Below are 22,022 nucleotides of genomic sequence, written 5' to 3'. Positions count from 1 at the left end.
CCCTCTGCTGTACTCTTCTATATTTTATTAAGTAAGTGAGTAAGCAAAGAATCTTTGTTTTGCTTGCTATACCATATTTGACATACCAGACATAGTTACAATCAGTTCAAAAACAAGTGCAACAGATGAAGCAAAAGGGAAGTTACAGACTGCAGAATGTTGTTCTCAGCATTAAGGGCCTGTCCCACTTAGGCTATTTTTAGGTGAATGCCGGTGACTGTCATCGTTGTACCAGGTCGATGAAAAACCGGCAACTGGAGCCCCCTTCGACATAAAATTTAAAATAGAATCATTACTTTAACAACAGAAAAAACCCCAAAGTCAGCACCTGGGACAACCTACGTTAACCTGGCGACAACTACGACAGCACCTACGTCAGAAGAAGTCAAGCTACGCTCATTGGTGTCAAACCCATTGTCGTCGATTGTCTCCAAAAAAATTTCAATTTGATGAAAATCCAGCGGCGACCTGAAACTCTTTGGCCGACTGAGGAGACCACTCACGACCATAAAGGCGACACCCCGGCAACCATGTGGCGACAGCCTAACCGACTAACAAAACTGTCTAAGTGAGACAGGCCGTTCGTTCTCTAATATCCTCAATGGGGTAGTTGTAAATGGAAGCGTACCCCATCTTGTGGAAGGAACGTTCAGAAGCCTGATAATGGAGGGGAAGAATGTTCCGGAGTCTGGTGGTGCATGCTTTCAAACTTCTGTGCGTTCTGCTGGATGGAAACAGGCAAAAGTAGGAATGACCAAAGTGGGACAAGTCTTTAATTATCTTGAAGATAGGCACAAAATGCTGGGGTAACTAAGTGGGTCAGGTAGCATCTCTGGAGAAAATGGATAGGTGTCTTTTCGTTCTGGGATCCTTCTTCACACTGATTGCAGGGGGGAGCGAGAAAAAATAACCGGAAGTAAGAAAGGGCCGGATAAATCACGGCCAGTAACAGATGATTTTGGGTGAGCAGGTTCCCAGATAGGCAGATTGTTGGCCAAAGGTTAGATATAGAAGCAGGTGTGAACCCAAAAGGGATACATCATTGCGAACTGTGAAGGTAGTTAAAGGACTTGTGGTTTGGCTGGGGAAACTGCCGCAAGGTCACAGTCATGGTTTGCGGGGAGGAGGAGGGAAGGGGGAGATGTTTGTAGAAGTAACCTAAAATTGGAGAATTTGGTTTCACAACATTGGGTTGTATGCTGCCTAAGCAGACTATAAAAAGGTGTTCCTCCATCTTGTGTATGGCCTCGCTTTGGTAATGGAGAAGGTCCAAGATTGAAAGCTCGGTCTGGGAAGGGGAGTTTAAATGGTTAGCAAACCGGGAGATCCAGTTGGCCTTTGCGGACCGAGTGCAAGTATTAGGCAAAGAGGTCACCAAGTCTATGTACAGGAGCTCGCATCGGAAACACGGGATGCAGTAGATGAGGTTAGAGGAGGCGCAAACATCTGTCTTACCTGGAAGGAATACTGGGGTCTCTTGATGGAGTTGAGGGAGGAGGTATATGGACAGGTGTTACATTTCCTGAGGTTGCCAGAGAATATAGCAGGGAAGGGGGTGGTTTGGGTGGGAAGGGATGAATGTACCAAGGAGTTGCGGAGGGAGAGGTCTCCGCAGAAGGTGGGAAGAGGTGGAGATGGGAAGATGTGACTAGTGTGACTTTGATTTTGTTGGCTGGTTTTTCAAGGCAGCGTGAAATAGACATGGAATCAAATCCACAACTCTGCAATTTCTTGCGATCTTGGGCGGACCTGTTCCCATACCATGCTGTGATGCAACCCAACTATGCATTCTATGGTGCAACAGTACTTTCTATGGTGCGTCTGCAGAGGTTTGTAAGAGACTGGAGACATGCCAAATTTCCTCGGTCTCCGCTGGAAGTAGAAGTGTTGGTGTGCCGCCTTGGCTGTCACATCAGTGTGGTTGGTCCACGACAGATCATTGGCAATATTAACACTAAGAAACTTGAAGCTCTCACCCATTTTCACATCTGCACCATTGGTGCTGGCTGGGGCATATACTCCACCATGCTTCCTGAAGTCGATAACTAACTCCTTTGTCTTGCTGACATTGAGAGAGAGATTATTGTCACCATGCCACCAAGTTCTCTATCTTCTTTCAGTATTATATCTCGTCATTATTCATGATTTGGTCTGCCACAGTTGTGTCGTCTGCAAACTTGCAGATGGATTTAGAGCCAAATTTGCTGTACAGTCATGAATGTAAATAGAGTATAGTCAAGGACTGTGAACGTGACCTTGTGGGACACTGGTGCTGAGAGTTATTCTGGAGGCAGTGTTGTCACCTATCCTCACTGAGGTCAGTGGGTCAGATAGTCGAGGATCCAGTGGCAAAGGGGGTAGCAGATTCCTAGGGCCAGGGAGATGACGTCTGCTGTGCATATATTACGAGGTAAGCAAATTGCAGTTGATCAAGGCTGGCTAAGTGGCTGGAGTTAATTACTAAGAGTAATTCACTTCATGCTGGTCGATGTCAGAGCCAATGGACAGCCATCTTACTTTTCTTCAGCACCAGGATAGCATTAAGGCATGCTGTCTTACTTTGGTACCAGGATGGTAGAAGTCTTCTTGAAGCAGGTGGGGATCCCAGAACGGAGTAGTGAGAGGTTAAAGATATCTGAATAGCTGTGCCAGATAATCAGAACAGGTCCTGAGGACATGGCCAGGGACTCCATCTGGACCAGTTGCTTTCTGTGGATTCACTCTCAGGAAAGAATGGATAGAGGAAGCGTACAGTTATTTGGCAAGACACTAAACGGCATTGATGTGCAGAGGGATCAAGATCTCAGTCCAAGTTCTCAGCTTACTAAAGGTGGCAGCACGACTAGATAGGGTGATAAAGATGGTGGGTGATTTGCTTGCCTTCATTGCTAGGGGCATTGAATGTAAGAGTCAGGAAGTCATGATACAGTTGTATAGGACTTTGTTGAGACTGCATTTGGAGTATTGCGTGCAGTTCTGGCCACCCCATTACAGGTAAGATGTGGAAGCTTTGGAGAGGGTGTGGAGGATGTTTACCAGAATGCTGCTGGATTAGAGGGTTTCAGTTCCAATGAGAGGTTCGATAGTCTTGGATTATTTTTTCTGGAGTGTTGGGGGTTGAAGGGAGACTTGATAGAAGTATATAAAATTATGAGTGGCATAGATGGAGTAGACAGTAAGAAACTTTTTCTCATGGTAGAAATGCTCTACACTAGCGGCGGGAAGATGGTGGACCGCGGGTACAGCTTCTCGCTCACCACCTTCAGTCCTTCAGGCAAACTTGGCCAGATTGAGTATTCTTTGGCAGCTGTAGCCGCAGGAGCTCCAGCTGAATTTAAAGGTGTACAATGGTGTAGTTTTGGCAACGGAGAAGAAACAGAAATCTATTCTTTATGATGAACAGAGTGTGCACAAAGTGGAGCCAACCACAAAGCACATAGGAATAGTGTATAGTGGAATGGGCCCTGACTACAGGGTATTGATTCACCGGGCTCGTATGTTGGCACAACAGTACTACCACTATATCAAGAGCCTATCCCCATGGCTCAGTTAGTACAGAGGGTGGCTTCTGTTATGCAGGAATACACACAGTCTGATGGAGTCCGTCGATTTGGAATGTCACTCTTAATTACTGGTTGGGATGAGAGAAGGCCATATTTGTTTCAGTCGGGTCCATCTGGTGCTTACTTTGCATGGAAGATGACAGCCATGGGAAGGAATTGCGTCAATGGAGAAACCTTCCTGGAAAAGAGATACAATGAAGATCTCGAACTTGAAGATGCCATTCATACAGAAATCTTAACACTAAAGGAGAGCTTTGAAGGCCAGATGACGGAAGATAATATAGTTGAAATTTGCGATGAGGCAGGATGCTGCAGGCTCGTTCCAGCAGAAGTCAAAGACTATTTAGCCACAATAGTTTAACATACAATACATTTTTTTAATTTGGAAAAAATTTGGTCAGCTACTAATTACAATTTAAGTTTTTATTCAACTCATCTGATTTGGCAATGGTCAAACAGTCGGTGCCGTGTAAAACTGTTGCACGGGCAACTGATAGATCTCATTTTAGAAATGAAAGCAGATTTGCCATGGTCTGTTCATTTTTTTCATTATGTGTATAAACAAAGCAATTTATAAATTTTATTGTCTGTATTTCCACAATTGAAATATTTTTCTTAGGGAGGCCGCGGCTTTCAATCGGACACGTTCTGGTAACAGGGTTTCATTAACACCATTTTTTGTAGGACTTTTTTTTTAATATGAGAAATTGTTAATGAACACACATTGTTGTGCAAGATCAATGGGGTGTGTGGATTCATCACTTGACTGCATGGTACATTCTTGCACCGAAATAGCTTTAACTCTTTTGATCCAAGGGAATGTTTGGCAATGGTCAGTAATCACCTATATAATTTTTCATTCATGTTGAACAATGACCATGTAAATTTCCTCTTCAGTACATATTGACATCTGAATTATATTAAAAAATAAGAGAGCATAGCTATGAGGGGGGAGGGGGGAGGGGGGGGTGGAGTTTAATGGAGAAGTGCGGGGCAATTTTCATTACACAGAGGGTGGTAATGCACAGAGAGCCTGTAATGCATTGCCTGGGATGGTGGGGGAGGCAGATATGATAGCGGCTTTTAAGAGGCTTTCAGATAGGCACATGGAACTGCAGGGAATATAGGGATATGGATCATGTGCAGGCAGGTGAGATCAGTTCGGCTAGGCATCACGTTCAGCACAAACATTGTGGGCCATAGGGCCCGTTCTTGTGCTGTGTTGTGTGTTCTATTTTCTAAAGAAGATCTTACGTCTGCTTTATTGACCGTTGGTACAGACGCATCAGAGACTGGCGGGGCGGGTGGCATTCCATCACTGATCTTCTGTTCAAAGTGGACATAGAATGCATTGAGATCTTAATGGATCTGCCAAGGTTGTAGATGGATTTATTTTGCCGCTCAGGATCGGTGACTTGAATACTGCAGACTTGGACTTCACCTAGGAGTGGACCTCACAGTTCATCTGTACTTTCCAGTTGGGGAATGCATGTATTGTATCGTCTTCTTTGATACACTGTCCTCCACACATTTGCTGATAAAGTATGTGACAGCAGATATCTAATTTCTCTTATTAACCACAATTGTGCCACCTTCCTGTCTCATTTTTGTGCCAGACAGGAATTCATCCAAGCACTTAAACGTTTACCATGGTTGACGTACCATCAATCCCCTCAGATGACACTTCCCAGTCCATTTTAAAATGTTCACCTCCACCATTGCGGTTTCCTTTATTTAGAACCTGAACTCTGGTCTCAGATTCAGCTCTGTTACTCTCTATCTCAAGGAAGAATTCAACCACTCAATGGTCACTCCACCCAGAGGGCCTTCACTCAATAAGATAGCTAATTACAATAGAACTCCGATTGAGCTTTAGAACCAGCAGATTTTGCAGACTGGTAAATGTTACTATATTAATGCCCAAACATATGTTAGTTGTATAATACATTTTCCAGAGAACCCAGTGAGCTTGAAGAAAGTGGGAAATACTCAAGTTGCTCCAGCTGCAACCCTGCCCACCTTCCTGATCTGTAGCGTTCCTGACTAAAATCCTTGATCTAACTGCACACTAATGCTGTTCTGTCTCCAATTCTGGCCACACAACCGTTTACACTATGGATCGCATCAGGTTTTGCAAGAACCATCAGACGGCAAATTATCTGAGTTTTACCTTAAACTGTGCACAATACCCTGTCCTGTTCTCTAGCTGGTTCCTCAACGTACTGGTCCAGAAAACTATGTGTACGCACTCATATTATATATTAAAAATATATCTGGTGAAACTATATGTAGCCGAGTCTATGCATACATTAGTTACCCACGATTGCAGTTGTACCTTTATTGCACATATTTCTAATTTCCTTTTCAATGCTATCCCCAGCATTTCCATTACAATATTGCAGTCTGAATATCTCCCACTAATATTTTTTACCCCTAAGAATTTTTTTGCTCTACCTATACAGATTGTACATAATCCGAACTAATTACATTGCATCCTTTCCGACCATTCCATTAATCTCTTCTTCAACCAGGAACAGTAGTCTACCTCATCTTCCTTTTTATCTGTCCTACCTGAATATTGAATATTTGGATGTAGTGATGTTAGATCAGTGAATCAAGTATATTATATTGAAAGTTGCTGTTGACACAGAGATGGGTGTTGGGGTAGGCTGTGAGGAGGATGTTGAATGGATGGCTGCAAAGCAGATGTACATTGTTAAATGCTTGAGGACATTGTAGATGTAATGTAACATGGAAAAATGCAAGTTGATTTAGCCTGGGTAGAAAAAAGGAATTGTTGGAATATTTTTTTAAATGGTGAGATATTGAAAGCTCTTGTTATACAAGTGTCCTTGCACGTGTCATTAGAAGTAAGTATGTTGGTACTGCAGACAGCATTGCTGGAGAACATGCATAAGTGACCATTTGGTTCGGATCCCTTCAAACTGAATCAGTCTGCACCATCAGGCCCTCCACCAGCTGCCACACTGTTGGGCTGACGCGATGGTTGTTGCGGCTCACATTGTCGGCCCTGGCCAACGCATCTCGGGTCGCTGCCACCGACGGGATGTTCTCGGTCACTGCGGGGCACCCTCCCCTCTCGCCAGCTTTTCATGTCAGCCGTTGCTTTGTCCACTCCTCCCTCCACCGCCTTCTCTCCCAGGGTCTGACTGTCGGGGACTCCAGGAGAAAAGTTGGAAGAGGGGTAGTGGCGTAGTGGACAAAGCGATGAGAGAAAGAGGACGAGGGAGCCCCATGGTGACTGACCACATCCTGCGGTAGCGACGGCCTAAAGAATGCGCTGCCAGCCAGGGGCTACATCGTGAGCCGCAACACCAGCCATATCAATCGATGGTGCGGCAGCTGGTGAAGAAGGGCTCACTGGTGCACCTTGTGGAAGATGTCGGCGACTCAGCCATGAGATGCTCCCCACCTTGCTCTCACTTGCCATCCCAGTGTCTCACGGACGGTGGCGGAAACTGGAAGAGCAAAGAGCTCGGCCGACGCTTTTATATCTATGAAGCGGACGGGAAGCCTTCGCCATGCTCCCATTGCAATACCACAGGTCATTCCGGAAACGGGATCTCCTATTGTGAATTTTTTCCGTAAGTGAGTTTACATAAGTCACCTACTACCATGCAAGTTGGGGACTGCCTGTATATCTATTTATTACACGTTCATTTGACTTGCTTCTTGCATTGCAATAAATTAGTTTTTACTTTGATCTTTTACAATTTTTCCCTGCTTAAGCCCTTTCACTGAATTTGTCAGGACTCTGCTCCATACACTTTGATTTTTATTTTTAAAGTTTGCCAAATCATCAACTTCCCCACTTTCTTCTCTGCTCTCCTAATCACTTTTGAATCTTTTTTTCAACAGTTCTCATTGTTAAATTTTTCAGCACACCAGGCAGGTTTATTTGAAGTTTGTTCCAATTGGACAGTTTATGCTTTCCCTGATATTAGTGCCATTGCCTCAATAAGTGAAACAATGAAGTCTTTTTATCCATATGCCAATTGCCTATGGTTATGGGTAAAATTACAAAGGTTATTAGCGTTAACATTCTGCTTTTTATTTTGAACCCCACCTCCTCAAACACTCTGCAGCAGCTCATTTTTGGTGCTGTATATATCTTTGGACCAAGGTGCTACATCCCCTCTCTCCCAAATCTTCTACCTGCAAAGAAATATACTTAACCATGGCATCATAGATACATAGAAAATAGGTGCAGGAGTAGGCCATTCTGCCCTTTGAGCCAGCACCACCATTCAATATGATCATGACTGATCATCCAAAATCGGTGTTCAAGAAGGAACTGCAAAAAAGAACACAAAATGCTGGAGAAACTCAGCAGCATCTATGGAGCGAAGGAAATAGGTAATGTTTCGGGCCGAAATCCTTCTTCAGACTGATAGGGGGTGGCGGGGAGAAGGAAGGAAAAAGGAGGAGGAGGAGCCCAAGGGCTGGGGGATGGGAGGAGACAGCTCGAGGGCTCAGCATCCAAAATCGGTATTCCATTCCTGCTTTCTCCTCGTATCCCTTGATTCCGTTGGCCCTAAGAGAGCTATAACTACAGTGCCCACCATAATGTTTGGGACAAAGACCCATCATTTATTTATTTGCCTCTGTACCGCACAATTTGAGATGTGTAAAAGTAAAAAAATCCCATGTGGTTAAAGTGCACATTGTCAGATTTTAATAAAGGGTATTTTTTATACATTTTGGTTTCACTGTAGAAATTACATCAGTGTTTATACATAGTCCCCCATTTGAGGGCACCATAATATTTGGGACACAGTAATGTCATGTAAATGAAAGTGGTCATGTTTAGTATTTTGTTGCATATCCTTTGTATGCATTGACTGCTTGAAGTCTGCGATTCATGGACATCACCAGCTCAGATTCAGATTCATCTTTAATTGTCATTGTCAGTGTACAGTACAGAGACAACGAAATGCAGAGCATCTCCCTGGAAGAGCAACATAGAATATAATTTCAATAAATACATCTATTTACATGCATACAGTCATAGTGTTTTTCCAGTTGGAGGAGGGGGGGGGGGGGGGGGGGGGGGGGGGGGGGGGGGGGGGGGGGGGGGGGTGATTGGTGGTCACCGAGGTACATTGTTGAGCAGTGTGACAGCCGCAGGGAAGAAGCTGTTCCTGGACATGCTGGTCTGGCAACGGAGAGACCAGTTGCTGGTGTCTTCTCTGGTGTATTATGTAAAATAATATGTGTGTTATGGTTGTGTTTATAATTTGTTTGGTTGTTTTGTTGTTCCGCGAGCATTGCCACTTTCATTTCACTGCACATCTCGTATGTGTATGTGACAAATAAACTTGACTTGACTTGACTTGACTTGACTTGACTTGACTTGGTGATGCTCTGCCAGGCCTGTATTGCAGCCATCTTTAGCTTATGCTTGTTTTGGGGGCAAGTCCCCTTCAATTTTCACTCAGCATATGAAAGGCATGTTCAATTGGGTTCAAATCGGGTGATTAACTTGGCCACTCAAGAATTTAGCATTTTTTAGCTTTGAAAAACCCCTTTGTTGCTTTACAGTATGTTTGGGATCATTGGCTTACTGTAGAATGAACCGCTGGCCAATGAGTTTAGATGCCTTTGTTTGAACTTGAGCAGATAGGATTTATTATGCTACTACCATCAGCAGTTGTATCATCAATGAAGATAAGTGAGCCAGTACCTTCAGCAGCCATACATACCCAGGCCATAACACCCCCACCACCGTGTTTCACAGATGAGGTGGTATGCTTTGAATCTTGAGTAGTTCCTTCTCTCCTCCATACTTTGCTCTTGCCATCACTCTGATATGGTAATCTTTGTCTCATCTGTCCACAAGACATTTTTCCAGAACTGTGGATGCTCTTTTAAGTACCTTTTGCCAAACTGTAAACGGACCATCCTATTTTTGCGACTAACCAGAAATAGGATGGTCCGTTTACAGTTTGGCAAAAGGTAAACGGACCATCCTATTTTTACGACTAACCAGTGGTTTGCATCTTGCAGTGTAGTCTCTGTATTTCTGTTCTTGAAATATTCTGCGGACAGTGGTCATTGACAAATCCACACATGACTCCTGAAGAGTGTTTCTGATTTGTCGGACAGATGTTTGGGGATTTTTCTTTATTATAGAGAGAATTCTTCTGTCGTCAGCTGTGGAGGTCTTCCTTGGCCTGCCAGTTCCTTTGTGATAAGTAAGCTCACCTGTGCCCTCTTTCTTCTTAATGATGATCCAAACAGTTGATTTTGGTAAGCCTGAGGTTTGGCTGATGTCTCTTATCAGTTTTATTCTTGTTTCTCAGTCTCATAATGGTTTATTTGACTTTCATTGGCACAACTATGGTCCTCGTGTTGATAAACAGCGTAAAAGTTTCCAAAAGTGATTGAAAGACTAAGTGTTGAGAGCTCTCTTATACCTGCACTAAGGTGGCATTTAAACACACCTGAGCAATTACAAACACCTGTGAAGCTATGTGTCCCAAACATTATGGTGTCCTAAAATCATCATCGCAGCTCACACTGCCACCCAGCTTTGTGTCACCTGCAAACTTGGAGATGTCACATTGAATTCGTTACTATACATTGTAAATAACTGGGGTCCCAGCACTGAGCCATGCGGCACCCCACTAGTCACTGCCTGCAATTCTGAAAATGACCTGTTTAGTCCTACTCTTTGCTTCCTGTCTGCCAACCAGTACTCTATCCATGTCAATACCCTACCCCCAATACCATGTGCTCTAATTTTGCACACCAATTTCTTGTGTGGGACCTTGTCAAAGGCTTTTTGAAAGTCTAGATTCACCACATCCACAGGCTCTCCCTTATCCGTTCTACTTGTCACATCCTCAAAAATTTTCAGAAGATTAGTCAAACATGATTTGCCCTTCGTAAATCCATGCTGACTTTGACCACTGCTTTCCAAATGCGCTGCTATAATATTATTAATAATCGACTGAAGCATCTTCCCCATTACCGATAAAAGGCTAACTGGTCTATAATTCCCCGTTTTCTCTTTCCCTCCTTTCTTTAAAAAGTGGAGTTACATTGGCTACCCTCCAGTCCACAGGAACTGATCCAGAGACGAGAGAACATTGGAAAATGATCACCAATGCATCCACGATTTTTAGGCCCATCTTCTTGAGTACTCTGGGATGCAGACCATCAAGCCCTGGAGATTTATCTGCCTTCAGTCCCAACTGTTTACCTAACACCATTTCCTGACTAATGTGGATTCCCTTCAGTTCTTCCCGCCCTCTAGATCCTCGGTACCCTCGTATCTCTGGTAGATTGTTTGTGTCTTCCTTGGTGGAGACAGAACCAAAATATTTGTTTATCTGTTCTGCTATTTATTTGTTTCCCATTATAAATTCACCTGTCTCTGATTGTAAGGGACCTACATTTGTCTTCACTAATCTTTTCCTTTTTATATATCTAAAAAAGCTTTCATAGTCAGTTTTTATATTCCCCTAAAGCTTTCTTTCATGCTCTTTTTCCCCCCCCCCCCCCCCACCACCTTAATTAACCCCTTCATCCTCCTCTGTTGAGTTTCTCCCAGTCCTCTGGTTTGCTGCTTCCTCTGGCCAATGTATATGCCTTTTCCTTGGATTTAACACTATCCTTGATTTTCCTCGTTAGCCACGGTTGAGCCGCCTTTCCCATTTTATTTTTCTGCCAGACAGGGATGAACAATTTTTGGAGTTCATCCATGCTGTCTTTAAATCTTTGCCATTCTATCCTAGCCAATTCCCGTCTCATACCTTCAAAGTCTCCTTTCTTTAAATTAAGGACCCTAGTTTTTGATTTAACCGTGTCGCTCTCCATCCTAATGCAGAATTCCACCTATTATGGTTCGTTGCCAAGGGGCTTTGCACAACAAGATCGCTAACTAATTCTTCCTCATTACACAATAACCAGTCTAGGATTACCTGCACTCTAGTCGGTTCTTCTACATATTGGTTTAATAAACCGTCCCGTATACATTCCAGGAATTCCTCCTCAGCGCTGCTACCAATTTGGTTGGCCCAATCTATATGTAGATTAAAATCACGCACGATAACTGCTGTACCATGCTACACGCATCCCTAATTTCCTGCTTGCTATCCCCAACCTCCTTTCTGCTGTTTGGTGGTCTGTACACAACTCCAACAAACGTTTTCTGCCCTTGTCTATTTTGCAGTTCTACCCAAACCGATTCTACAGCATCCAAACTAATGTCTCTCCTTGCTATTGACTTAATCTCCTCTTTGACCAGCAATGCCACTCCACCTCCTCTTCCTTTCTGTCTTTCCTTCCTGAATATCAAATACCCCTGCATGTTTATCTCCCAACCTTGGTCACCCTGGAGCCATGTCTCCGTAATTCCAACTATATCACATTCCTTAACTACTAACTGCACATTCAATTCATCCACCTTATTACAAATGCTCCTTGCATGAAAGCACAAAGCTTTTTCAGGTTTGTTTTTCTTATCTCCCTTCAACCTTTTGCTTCTGTCCTCCTTTACATACCATCATTCTACTTCCCATCGTGGTCCAATGTTTGACTCCTTGATGGATTCTCAGGACAGCACAAACTTGCGTACTCAGGAAAACTGCCCGTTGAGCTGAAAAGGGCAAGGTCAACCATTAGTTGCTTTAAGTTCATAAATATCAGAACAACTGTTGAAATTGTATCTGTTATTGTTCTTGTGTTTTAATTCTAAATACATTTTGGATAATTTGAGAAACGGTAGTCAGATTTTCTGTGTACTTGTTGGTTAGGCCAGTTCTGTTTTTCTCTTCAATCACCACCACTGCATCTCCACGTTCCCTGCTCCCCGTCTCAAGAATCCCAGCATATTCAGGATACACAATCTTCTTTCGTGTCCATCTTCCACGTTTCAAATGTTGACATCGTTGTCATTATCCATCCTGAAAAGGACGCAAGCTTCCGGCAACAATCAGTGGGAGCCATCACTTGTTGCAATAGATGATGGTGGTAGCAGAATTAGCTCGGGATACTTCCAGTTTCCAGCCCCGCTACGTGGACGCTTCTGCAATGGGGCAAGGAAACACAATACCATTATGCCATTAGCTCAAACAAGGCCCTCCTTGCCATTGTGGAGGGCTTAGCTATTTAACTTTGGGACTGCTGTTAGCAAATTACACTTTAGCTGCTTAATAAAATATTTGGTGGCACCATTGTGAATGTCATGATCTTCCCAAATATTGGAAGTACAAAACAGTAGCTGCTTCCCCTTTGCAATGAATTCCTCCACTGACCAAATTCTCAATTACACCACTCCTTTGGACAGCCTTTAAAGTTCGTCCTCTTTGAAGTAGAATATTCTTTGCAGATGAAGCAACTTATAAATGACAGTTTGAGCTTTTAGTGCATCAATGTTTATTTTCCAATCTCATTGGAACTCTTCCCTGTACGAGAAGAGTTTTGCAAAATTAAAGTCAATGTAATCCAATAGAATCCAGAAGTCATTTATCAGTTTGTTCAGTACAATTTTCTTGCTAATTGTCAGTTTTTTAAGTCACTTCCTCCCTTCGTTACCAATTTACAGCTTGCTAAATGTATCTTATAATTGATGCAAAATACTTGATTATTTATATTATTAATTCCCCTACCACAATTACGTGCAATGTACATTCATTTTATTAATATTATTATGTTGAAATTCTTGCATTTTTCATATTTCTGGCTAGCTTTATGTCGTTCTCAATTTTTTTTTCTACTTTATTAATTTTATCTTGTCTTCTATATTCTGTACAGTCTTAAAACCTGCCATCCGAGTTTGTACAAATATATGCGTTTAACATTGATGCTATCTAACTTTTTAAGTTCATCACTGATGGTGGGTCCTTCCTCCCTTTGGAAATGTTCTTACTAGAATGGGTCCATTCCATATATTGTGAAGGATTTCCTTACATACCCTGTGATTGCATCTGATATTCTTCCTGCTCCAAATATCAGGTTAACTGGTCTAAAATTTACTGTTTTCTCTCTTCTGTTCAGTGAGATTGTATTTGCTACCCTTCACTCCACAGAAACTGATTGATAGTTCAAAGACTGTTGGAAAATATCCACCATTGGTTACTTGTAAACTAATTTGGAGGAAGATTAGGAAAAATTCTCATTTAGTGAACAGAATCAATGATCATTCTTTGGATGATATGGGATATTGAAAATATTCCTTAATTGAAGTTCACACTGTTGAAAATTGAAAACAAATGAATTTAAATTGACAAAACTTCATCTTGAATTTAATAATATTCAAAGATCATTTTAACTGCAAGAAGTTGTACAGTATCGATGTCTAAAAATATGGCCATATAACTACTAACTAATTTTATTTATAAACTTAGAGCATACTGCAACCTCAACATTCAGAGAACCATTTCAATCAGACATTTATTTCTAACAGCTCTGAATTGCACACCGTGCAGAAGGATTTAAGGTTTCACATTTTGTAAAGGTGACATTTCATGTCTTCATTAGCGTCTACTAACTAATTTATAGTTTATAGCTGAGAATATAGTTGCCATGTATAACTGTTCCAGGTTTCTTAGTTTTTCTTTTAATCAACAAGCACGCAACAGTATGCAAATAATGAAAATGTGGGTATATTTTTTTAAGTATTTTAACAACTGAAATTAAATTATCTTTGTTAAACAGGACTTCTTGTATAATTTTAACAGTTCATGGAATTTTGTCCATGTAGGTGATATTTTGCTGAAGTTAGCGAGCCCCACTGCTGAAACACCAGGATCAGAATTAACTGGGGGTGAGTTCATTGAATAAGGAAGTTTTAAGTTGTAATAATTTAATTTTTTAAGAAAAGGGGAATATGCATTTGTTGCACATGAATAACTAAATACATACGATTTGATCACATGTTCATATTTGATAGATTCAGAATAGAGCATTGGTAAATTACCTGAATTAATTGTTAATCAAACTGGAATGAAACTTTATTCTCATTTTATGCCTACCTTCCTTTACATATTCTATTTGCTGTATTCATTTGAGCCTCTTTCTCTATTCCTTATCTTGTGTTCTATACTTCTGCTCTCTTCCACTCTCTCTCGCACAACCATTCTCTTTCACAACTTCCCCTCTCCAGTGGTCCGGCTTAATCAAATATCTCCCATGCTCCCCTCCCCACTAACTTGCCCACTCAATTAAATTTGGCATAAGCTAGCCTCTTTTAGAGGGCACTAATGCCCACTCCTCCCACAGCATTACAACCACCTCAACCCCACTTACTTTGATGGAAACATGACTGTCTCCCTCCCTGCTCTATTTCATATTGCATTCCCTCCATGCTTTTCAATTTACATTTCATTTAATTATTATCTCTTTATTTGCAGTATTTTATCTGTTGGGCTGCTTATTGCTGCCTTCCCATTTCTTCCTTCTCAATATTTCTGCTCCTTTGATCTTTGTTTTATTGTGTCTTTAGCAGTGATGATCAATCAATTGCATTGTAAAAAGTTAGAATCTGATGACTTTACAGGAGCACAGTAACCTGCTGTGCTTTTCTAATTTTTATTTCTCCTATTTGTTTGTAGCGTAATTGTTACAGTTCAATTCCAATGGTGATTTGCATATTACAAAAGTAAAATAGTGAAGAAATTGTCTAAATTTTAAATTTGATGTATAGTAGCCATCTGTCAGCATATGTGAATTGTTTGATTAAAATGTATATCTTTATTAATCTGTTTTGTGTATTTTAAAAAACATGGTACCCATTAAATTTGTGCAACAAAATAAAATGGTGCAGGTTAGACACCGATTCTCTCTGCACCCTTGGTTCAAGACCTTTTCTGGATTATCAGTTTTTCCAGACCAACTGAGATCACGTGATAACGACAATACACCCCTGCTCACACCCTGCGGACACATCCCTGCTCACACCGTCTCCCCGGCCGTTTAAAGCTCCGGCTTCCGACCTCACACCCGACTCACAAGGTGCACCAGCGAGCCCCTCCTACCCGCTGCTGTTTCTTGCTGTCGGCGGTGGCTTTATCCGCTCCTCACTCAATTAATCATCATCTGCAGTCATCGCCATTCCCTCTTTTATTCTTTATAACGAAGGTTGACTGTAAATGGACCAAAGCAGATGGGAGTGGTGTCCGTTATTGCCAATGACTGCAGATGATGGTTAATAGACAAAAGTGCTGGAGTGATTCGGGGGGGGGAAGGGGCGTGGTGCAGGCCATCAGTTGCCAGAAAATTGTTTTTTCAACTGTACTGTTGTGGGGACTAAAAACAATTTGTATTGTAACTTTCTATTAACATACAAAAATACGTGGAACTAAGAGACACTGGCTGAAGGCAAAGCCATATCTCCATAAGGAGAGAAAACACTGAATGTAACCACAACTGGTGACATTGTGCAACTTGGAGACCATTACTCTAAAGAGCACGTTACATGCTCTATTTAACTATGGCAGCCATTCCACAAACACTCATTGAAACACTTGCACTTGTGTGCTTCGCTCTCTGTTGCCCAAAATAAGTGTTCTTAATTGCTGGTTGCACTAGAATTTTGATGTGGCTAGTTGGAAGAGAGAGTGGTGGTAATTATGGGCCTTACTGCCACAGCTCAATCCTGCCAGTGAACAGAGGCAAAGTTATACAACAGGGAAACGGGCCCTATGGGCCCCACTCGTCCATGCTAACTAAAATGTCTATCTAAGCTAGTGTCCCTTATGACACTTTGCCTGTGTTTGGCTCGTATCCCTTTAAATCTTTTCTATCCATCTATCTGTCTAAATGTCTTAAATGTTGTACCTGCCTCCACAGCTTCTTCTGGAAGCCTATTTCATATATCTACCACCTTCTGTATGGAAATAAATGCCCTTCATGTCCCTTTTCAAATGTTTCCTTTCTCAACTTAAATCTATGCCCTCTAGTGTTAAGTTACTATCCTGGGGGGAAAAAAACTGGCCATCCACCTTATCTGCACTCCTCATGATAAGCCCTCCACTGACTTAAGAAGGCATATGTGCCAATGGTTAAACAGTGCCCCAATTGTCACCTGTGCAAAGTGCCAACACAGTGAAATTCTCAATCTTCAAACAGTCCAGAGAATTGCCATACCCCTGATCTCCGATTAGCAAGGGCACATAAATAGTCTACTGAGCCTGCCAGCAAGAGGTGCCATTTACAAAGTTCTTGTTCTTGTGAGCAGTGCCTGTTGCAGGCAAGTCAAAGGCTGTTGCCTCCAGTCATCTCCTTCCTTGGATGCCACGTGCCCCTCCTTGCCCATCCATCTTTGTGCCCCGAGGGAGCCTCCCGCAGCCAACCACGAGGACGCAATAAGCAAGACCCAGGTTCCCTCTCCTGTCCTACTGGCCTTGCTTCTTGTCTGACGTCGCTGGCTCCATCCTCCTGGTCTCTGGTCTTCGAGGGACGAACAGGGACTGGCACGAAGGCCTCCACCTTCCTGCCTCGAAAAGGCAGCCGGCATCATCAGAGACCCACACCATCCTGGCCACTCATTTCACTCCTGGTTTAGGAACAGCGTCTTCCCTACAACCATCAGGCCATTAAACACGACAAATTCCATATAAGCTCTGAACAACATAAACTTGGGAGCTTTGGTTTTGTCTCTTTGCACGATCATTGTTTGTTAGTTATTCAGTACACACGCGCACCTTTCTTTTCATTTATTCTGTTGTTTACAGTGTACTATACATATTCTGTTGTGCTGCTTGCAAGTAAGAATGTAATTGTTCTGTCTGGGACATTTGACAATAAAACAGTTCACTCTTCAGTACTTTTACCATTAATATCAACAAGCAGATGACAATCTTGTTAAAATGGGTAGGAAGTTTGTGGATGACACCAAAATCAGTGGTGTCATGGACAGTGATGAAGGTTATCTAAGATTCCAATAAGATCTACTGGGAAGGTGGACCAAGAAATGGAAAATGGAATTTAATTGTAACAAATGCGAGCTATTTCATTTTGGAAAGGCAAATCAGGGCAGCACTTGCACGGTAAATGGTAATGCCCTGGAGTGTTGTAGGACAGGAAAACCAAGAGATTTGGGTACATAATTCCAGGTAAATAGGGTGGAGCAGGCAATTGTGTGGCCACATCCTGGAAATGGAGAAGGTCCAGGACCGAAACAAGGCCGCGCACGCCTGATGCTCCCAGGAAGCCGTGGCCCTTGCTCAGCCAAGTAGAAGACCCGGTAGATTGCAGCTTCGGGGGGAGGTGTCGAACGGGTCCCCTGCGGATTGCGGCCTGCAGGACGAAGTCGCCAAGCCGGCACATTGTACCTGGTGGACTGCCAGTCTGGAAGGAGGCAGTGACTCCTGTAAATCCCTTCAATGGTGGGGAGGTCAGTACCTGTGATGTGTCCAGCATTGATCCCTGTGGCACGCCACTGGTCGCAGGCCTCCAATCTGAATAACACGCCTCCACTATCACCTTCTGATTCCTTCCACCAGGCTAACTTGGCATTCAGTTGGCCAGCTCTCTCTGGATCCCGTGTTATTTGATCTTTCATAGTAGCCAATCTCAGGGAACTTTGTCAAAAGCTGTTCTAAAATCCATGTACACAAAGTCTATTGCCCAGCCCTCATCCATCCTCTTGGTCATGTCTTCAAAAAACTCAATCAAATTCATGAAATACAACTTCCCAAATCAGTCCTTACCTATTCGAATGCAGGCAGACTCTATTGCTCAGACTCCCCTCCAATAACTTTCTACCACTGATGTTAGGCTTACCTGTTTGTAGTTCCTTGCCTTGCTCATAAATAAAGGCATGTTAGCCACCCTTCATTCTTACAGTACCACATCCATGGCTCAAGATAATGCAGATTTTACTGTTAGGGCTTCTGCAATTTCTTCCCCAGCATCCCAACATCCTAAGACACACTTGCTCTGGCCCTATGGATTAACTACCACCAGACTCAGTTTAGCTTATGCTCATGTACATAGGGCACAATGACATTCATTGTTCACTTGAAACTCATGGAGTGAAGAGTATACATTGTAATATAACAATAAACAAAACTGCAGAATGGTGCAAAGCTACATTGCAATCTGAATTGAATGAAAAAAAGGTACAGGTGCACAACCTTTTATCCGGAGTTCCGGAAACCGAAAAACTCCGAAAACCGGCCATTTTTTTCCAGGATGTCGTCTGCACACCAAAGCTCGCGTTTGGCGCCAAACTTGACCCGAAACGACCCACGGTCAACCCAGGTCTGTACTACTGTAGTGGCTGCCTCCTCCCCGGAGACCGGGGAGACACTTAAACATCTGTAAATCATTGCTTAAATGTTAGTCAGTTAGTTTGGAGGGCTTTTATGTGAAGGGGTAAACTTTAATTCTTAGTCCCCTACCTAGTCGGAGAGGCGGGGAGCGGTCAATGCCTTACCGTGTCGCCGTGCAGTAAGCTCCGCAGCGCTGTGGCCGCCAACTCCCAGCTGGGGCTGCGGGCGGCGCTGGTTGTAGCTCCGACCCCGGCAACTCTACCCCTGGCTGCGAGGCTCTCCAAATCCACCGCCGCCCGCGGCCGGACGCCCGCAGCCCCAGCTCCGCGAATGTTGGGAGTCGGCGGCATCGCAGCGCTGGGATACCAGCGGGGAGCGGGCAATGCCTTACAGGGTCGCCGTGCGGTAAGCTCCGGAGCGCTGTGGCCGCCGACTCCCAACATCCGCGGAGCCAGGGGTAGAATTGCCGGGGTCGGAGCTCCAACCGGCGCCGCCCGCGGCCGGACGGAGCCCCCAGCTCCGCGATGTTGGGAGTCGCCGACCAGGTAGGGGACTAAGAATTAAAGTTTCCCCCTTCACACCCCACCACCACCACCACCACATAAAATCCCTCCAAACTAACTGACTAACATTTATGCAATGATTTACAATGATTCCCCGGTCTCCGGGGAGGAGGCAGCCACTCCAGACTTTTCAAGCCGCCCGCGCTACCTACCTAATCTACGCTAAAAATCTTCCATTCGGAAATCCGAAAATGTCCGAAATCCGACAAGTGTCTGGTCCCAAGGCTTTCGGATAAAAGGTTGTGCACCTGTTCTCAAGTACAGAATGTAGAGTTAAGAGTTAGAGTGTATGGCAGCACCTCCGGAAAGGGGTGATTGGTTCTGGAGTCTGACAGCAGTGGGGAAGAAGCTGTTCTCGCCTGCACGTCCGTACTTTCAAGCTCCTGAACCTTCTGCCAGAAGTGAGAAAGCGAATGGCCAGGGTGGTGGACATTTTTGATGTTACATCCAGACTTCCTGCTGCAAAGCACCATGAAGATGGACCGGATGAAAGGTAATAATAAGCATGTGATAAACTGGGCTGTGTTCAGCACTCTCTTAAGGTTCAGGGGGTTAAACACAGAGCAGTGTCATACCAGGCTGAGATGCATCTGTAAAACACTTTCTATAGCACATCGGTCGAAGTTTGAGAGAATCCTCGTGGACATGCTGAATCTTATCATAGAAACATAGAAACATAGAAAGTAGGTGCGAGAGCAGACCACCAGGTCCATCGAGCCCGCACCACCATTCGCTCATGGCTGAACACTAAACAGACACACTTACCCACAAACAGTAGACACAAGACACAGAACACAAGACACTACCCTCCCCTTTATACCGCTATCACCCCTCTCCACCCCAAGAACCTCGTGATCTCCTGGGGGAGGCAAAAAACCGGATAAAAACCCAGGTCCAATTCGGGAAAAAAATCCGGGAAATTCCTCTCCGACCCCAATCTAGGCGATCGACACTTGTCCAGGAGATCACTCGGGTCTTACTATACTAACCATACCTAGGTCCATATCCCTGCCCTCTCCCCGTAGCCCCTTATCCCCTTGGCAGCTAAAAAACCATCTATTTTAGTCTTAAATATATTTAAAGTTTCTGCTTCCACTGCTCCCTGGGGCAGTGAATTCCATAAATTAACCACCCTCTGGGTGAAGAAGTTCTTCCTCATCTCAGTTTTAAAAGAGCCCCCCCTTATTCTGCAACTATGTCCCCTAGTTCTAGTTTCCCCGATCATTGGGAACATCCTCGGTGCATCCACCCGATCAAGGCCCCTCACGATCTTATATGTTTCAATGAGATCGCCTCTCATTCTTCTAAACTCCAAAGAGTAGAGTTCCAGCCTACTTAACCTTTCCTCATATGTCAATCCCCTCATTGCAGGAATTAATCTTGTAAACCTTCGTTGCACTGCCTCCAGGGCTAGTACATCCTTTCTTAAGTATGGACCCCAGAACTGTACACAGTATTCCAAATGTGGTCTCACTAATACTGTGTACAGCTGCAGCAAGACCTCCGTGTTTTTATACTCAATCCCCCTAGCAATAAAGGCCAAAACTCCATTGGCCTTCCTGATTGCTTGCTGCACCTGCATACTAACTTTCAGTGATTCATGTACTAATACCCCTAGATCCCTTTGCGTTGCATTACAACGCAGCTCCTCCTCATTTAGAAAATAACTTGCCCTATCATTTTTTTTCCCAAAGTGAATGACTTCACATTTATTAGTATTAAATTTCATCTGCCAAGTTGTTGCCCACTCACCTAGCTTATCTATATCCTTTTGCAGACTCTTCCTATCCTCCTCATTCCCTACTTTTCCTCCCATTTTTGTATCGTCCGCAAATTTTGATATATTACACTTGGTTCCCTCCTCCAAATCATTTATATAAATTGTGAACAACTGGGGTCCCAGCACCGACCCTTGCGGAACCCCGCTAGTTACCGGTTGCCATCCCGAGTATGAACCATTTATCCCCACTCTCTGCTTCCTAAGTCACCTAAGAAACTAAATCCTATCTTGATTACCACATCAATGTGCAGGGAGTGCAGAAGGTTAAGGGGGGGACTTGATAGAGGTCTTTAAAATGATGAGAGGGATAGACAGAGTTGACGTGGATAAGCTTTTCCCACTGAGAGTAGGGAAGATTCAAACAAGGGGACATGACTTGAGAATTAAGGGACTGAAGTTTAGGGGTAACATGAGTGGGAACTTCTTTACTCAGAGTGTTGGGAGGTCATGGTGTCGGATGGCCCTCCAGACGTCCACATCTGCACCAGGTGCAGCGAGATGGGGCTCCTAAGGGACCGTATTAGGATCCTGGAGCAGCAGCTCGATGACCTCTGTCTGATCAGGGAGAGTGAGGAGGTCATAGAGAGGAGTTATAGAGAGGAGGTGGTCACTCCAAAACCACGGGAGAGAGACATGTGGTTCACGCTAAGGAAGGGCAAGGGGCAGAGGCAGGAATGAGTGAGTACTCCAATGTCAGTACACCTCGCAAATAAGTACTCCTGTTTGAGTACGGATGGGGGTGACAGCCTACCCGGGGGTAGCGACAGCGGACGGGCCTCCAGCACAGAGACCGGCCCTGTTGCTCCGAAAGGTAGGGGAAAAAAAGAGGGCAATAGTAATTGGGGACTCTATTGTTAGGGGGTCGGATAGGCGA

General features: G+C 43.7%; 1 protein-coding gene and 1 pseudogene across 4 annotated transcripts in view; both read left to right on the top strand.

Annotated features, from left to right (window-relative positions):
- pde10a (phosphodiesterase 10A) overlaps positions 1–22,022 on the top strand; it is a 398,667-nt gene that overhangs the window by 174,559 nt on the left and 202,086 nt on the right. For all 4 annotated transcript variants that reach the window (XM_055631370.1, XM_055631369.1, XM_055631372.1 and 1 more), the window contains one exon: positions 14,293–14,355. In XM_055631370.1, the coding sequence (XP_055487345.1) occupies positions 14,293–14,355 (63 nt within the window). The remainder of the gene's footprint in view (positions 1–14,292; positions 14,356–22,022) is intronic.
- LOC129694639 (proteasome subunit alpha type-2-like) lies at positions 1,222–4,354 on the top strand (annotated as a pseudogene).

This window comes from Leucoraja erinacea, unplaced genomic scaffold (assembly GCF_028641065.1).
Source record: "Leucoraja erinacea ecotype New England unplaced genomic scaffold, Leri_hhj_1 Leri_73S, whole genome shotgun sequence".
NCBI lineage: Eukaryota > Metazoa > Chordata > Chondrichthyes > Rajiformes > Rajidae > Leucoraja > Leucoraja erinaceus.
The sequence above is the reverse complement of the archived record's forward strand: the minus strand, read 5'-3'. Positions and strand labels throughout refer to the sequence as shown.